The sequence below is a fragment of the Pygoscelis adeliae genome, unplaced genomic scaffold (assembly GCF_000699105.1).
Source record: "Pygoscelis adeliae isolate BGI_AS28 unplaced genomic scaffold, ASM69910v1 Scaffold215, whole genome shotgun sequence".
Lineage (NCBI taxonomy): Eukaryota > Metazoa > Chordata > Aves > Sphenisciformes > Spheniscidae > Pygoscelis > Pygoscelis adeliae.
In genome coordinates, this window is record NW_008824770.1 from 1575599 (window position 1) to 1579770 (window position 4172).

The 4172-nt window shown below is 36.9% G+C and overlaps 1 protein-coding gene across 1 annotated transcript in view; it reads left to right on the forward strand.

Moving 5' to 3' along the window:
• TTC38 (tetratricopeptide repeat domain 38) overlaps positions 1-4172 on the forward strand; it is a 19627-nt gene that overhangs the window by 8695 nt on the left and 6760 nt on the right. Inside the window, exons 8-9 of the mRNA XM_009323658.1 lie at positions 2591-2650; positions 3821-3859. Coding sequence (XP_009321933.1) covers positions 2591-2650; positions 3821-3859 — 99 coding nt within the window. The remainder of the gene's footprint in view (positions 1-2590; positions 2651-3820; positions 3860-4172) is intronic.

Consider the following 4172-nt stretch of genomic DNA (forward strand, 5'->3'; position numbering starts at 1 on the left):
ATTTTACATCTCCTAAAGACATGGCCATTGCGGACAGGTGAAACATCAGATGTGAAAATTGTGATTTACTGATATGTGATTTATTGTGTGGTTTATAAAAGTAAAGTGACCAGTGATAATTTCACAAGCTTTTTGCTTAGGCTGAGATAAGCGCTGAGAGACAGTTGAGGAACCTGGCTAAACCTCTTCATGGGAACCTAAGATGATGTGTGAAATGACACAGTCAAATCAAACGTTTTAGAAGATTCATCAAATGTTTGCTTCTGGATAGGGAAGGATTTTTAAGGTCAACTGTAAAGAAAGGCAAAATGATGCTTTTGTCTCTCTTCTAGTGTATGGAAGTTACTTTATATATCCAACAAATTTGAGTATCTCTCGGAGTATTGAACAGCTTAATTAGTCATATGGTCCTTTGCTGTAAGTGAAGCTTGATTTTTATTTGTGTTGGACAGCATATGTTTTCCCAGTGATTAGGTGTGTCATATTCAGAGCAGAAGGCTGTGAGGTTTGCATTTGTTAGAACCTGCAAGAGTCTATTTTAGAGTCATCTGAGCTGACCATTCCATCTCATCCAAAGAGCAGGGCTGGATAATGAGGCTAGAAGGACTGTTTATTTTGCACTTGTTTTTTTAAGTTAAAAGCATTCAGATACCGAGCTTGGAAGTGCAGGCAGAAAACCCTTGCTTGAGGTTCATATCTGTCACTTCTCAGAAAGCATTTTGTCCTTTGATCTATTAGTTTTAATGAAACAGTGATGCAGGGGGCTGACAGTTTGGGTGGTGCCTTAAAAACCTCCAATCACTGACTTTTGGATCGATTTGTGAACTCTTTCTTAAAATAGTTGCATGGCTCTGTCATTTATACCCTTTACCCAACTAAAATAAAGTAATGAAGTGCAAGATCAGTAAGTAGAATTGTCTGAGGTACCTTTGTGCCTGACCCAGTATAGTTACGATTTATAACAGCTGACACTGTCATAATGATAACATGTATAATCCCTTCTTTTGTGCAGTCTTTTTCATCTTAGCCATCATGAACACAGAGCGTTAAAATGTAAGCACGTGGAAAAAAAAGCAGGTCTCTCTAAGGGCTTTAATAAAGTTGCTTGTATTTTGCCTGGTGATTTGAAATTTTTCATTTTTATTTAATGACCAGGATCATCTATCTGTACTGTCACAGTATTAGGGCTCCTTCTGGTACTTTTAATTAATCTTTCTCCTTCCCAATAAGAGTGGCAAAAATTTGGTGCAGGTTTTCTTTATAGAATACTTTATTTTTTTTTGTTTCTCCACCCCCCCCAAAAAAGCAGATGCCATTTGTTTTATATGTATATTTCAGCACAAAATCAAAAGGGGCAAATTATCTTGCCAGAGGAGACCTTTCTGCCAGTGCTGTTTATTATTAAATAGGAATGGTTTTTCTTGTGAGCCGTTGGAATGAGTTCCCATAGCCTGCTTTTATTTATTTATTTATTTAGTGACCTGCAAGCCCACTTCTCCTTTAGCAATTTAATCTCATTAAAAATTCAGAATCAGCAGCAGAAACAGGGTTTTGTTTTATTCAGTGAGGTAATCCCATGTTCTTGTTTGTATGACATTTGGAGTAGTATGGCAGTAAACTTGATATTATCGGTTTTATGCCAAGCACTTAACTACCTCAGTTGCTCAGGTTTGATTTGTGATTTAATATTAAACAAGTAAAGATTACCAGAATGTTTATCTTAGCATCATAAAGTTCTGACGTTCACTGGGAACCTTTGTGCTTCCTGAAAGTGGGTGTTACAGTTATCACCATGAAAATGAAGATGCTTTTTCCACTTGTGAAAACATTAACTACAGCACTGGGAGAGAATGGGAGGAGAGGGACAAACCTTTCTGGTATTTTAATTTTCACCAAAGGGTTATGGAATTATAGTCCTGTTTGTCTATTCTCAATGCACTCACAAAAGTGAACTGCAATGACGTTGTCTTGAAGTGCAGGCTAGGGAAGAGTATTTGAAGTTCTGGTGCCAGCTGAAAAGGATAGTGCAAAGTTGGCACAGTCCAGCAAATATTTACCTCATCTGATGAACTGCCAATGTGTTCGGTATCTAGTGCAGCTTCTGTAGTCCATAGTAGAACATGTGTTTAAGAAGTGATTCCGCTCTGAGCTGGATGTCTAGGCGGGTGGGATGAATGGCCCTCATAAGGTTGGTATCTCTCGCTCCTATCTATCCAGGTTACTTTAGACACAACGCCTAAATTTTAGATGAGACAAATCTTACTCTTGTTATAGATGTGGGTTTTTTTCCTAAGGAAAAAAAAAAAAGTGCTGCAGAAGGGTGAATTCTGAGGCATCCAATTGAAATTCTTCTCTGGAAAATGACGTGGGGGGGGAAATCTTGTTTTTGAGGTGTCTCCCTGAATAGCTGCAAGGAGCAAATGTAACAAATGAGAAGGTATCCTGGCCAGCTGATTTAAAGTTCTTGTCCCTTTTGTCTCATGAAGTACTCAGTTTTGCTGAAGAAGGAGACAGAAATCTGACTAGATATGTTTAAATGGGAAGTTATTTTGTAAATAATATTTTCTCTTCTTTCTTTTTTTTTCTCCAGAACAGTGATATGCTTGCTTGCCATAATTACTGGCACTGGGCTTTGTACTTTATTGAAAAGGTATGAGATACTTTCATATAGGTGTTTTATGGTCCAGATAGGTCATTCATCTAACACTATTTAAAAGGCAGACCTAACATACATACTTTTTTTCAGCTATTTTAAAGGGATGTTTTTATAAAATAGCACAATGCCATTTTTACAAGCTAGTCCTTTATTACAGTTATTTTGAGAAGTTTTAATTACATTGGTCAAAGTCCCAGGATATTTGTTAGAATGTTGAAAAATCTCTGTGAGATTATTGCACGTTTGAAGATCAAATAATCTCACTAATGACACTTGGCACAGTTATTTGATAGAAAGATGAACTTGGATCTCTAATTTTCAGACAAAAATTAGACAAAATTCTCTTCAAATTCAATACTAATTTGCTGGCCCAAAAATTTGCTGACTATAAGAAAGAGGCAGTGAGCTCTAAATTTAGCCACCAATGTCATTAATTATTAATGTTACTAATTCTTATTATTGAAACATTTTAAAAGTGGTTGCAATTTTATCCAACCTGTCAGGTTGCGATGCAGAATTTCCTTGGATTTAATAATGCGTAGCACTTGTGGGGTTCAATTCAGCAGGGAGACGAATGTGACATCATTGAGAAGGCAGCGTACTTGGAAACAGAGCAACTTGCTTGCTGCGTTCAGTATTGTTAACATAGAAGGAGGATAATTCTCGGTAGTCTAAGAGCTTGTTTATTTTGCCACCTTCTATCTATATGACTTTTTTGTAGTCATATAGATAGAAGGTGGCCCAAAGGTGGCAGGTCATATAGATTCTGCTTAAAATTATTTTTCTTCCCACCTCTTTGCATACACCATAGGGTGCACTAATTTTTGCAAAGATCCCTGAAAGGAGCGTTAGAATGAGAGGTAATACCTTCTCTTTCTCCCTCATGTGTAACTTACACCACCCAGTATTGGTACCTATTATTAAATGAAACCTAAACATAATGATTATTTTGCCTAGTAAATCCTGGTTTATCTTAGGCTCTGTTCTTTCTTTTAAGGTTTCTTTTAAGGTTACTTTGACTCAGTTTGTTTTGATCAAGTCATGAGGCAGTTGTGAAGTAATATTATGACATCTATTAATTGTATGTGTGTCTTTGGTTACTGCCGGTCACTTCTGGTTACTGTTTTTGAATGTAAATCATGCAGTCCTTGTTTGCTTTTCCAGGGCGAATATGAGGCTGCTTTGACAATTTATGACAATCATGTGAGTAGGAAGGGGCCTTTTTTTCTTTACTGAGAATGTGCTTAAGACCGTGATATATGCTTTCTTCCTTCTGTATGAGATTGAAACCTATCAGAGTGTGCCATATATGTATATATATTATTTACATCTGTTGTTGCAGTTTTTTAGGGAACCTGTTTCTCAACTGGTAAAATGCCAAAAAAACTCGCGTGTTACATAGTTCAAGAGTTTCTTACGCTCGTGCTTGAAAGAGCGACAATGGCACTGTTGGCACTGTTTTCCATTCTGTCCGTGTTTCTTATTCATGCTCTGTAGGTCTAAATGCTCCTGCTGA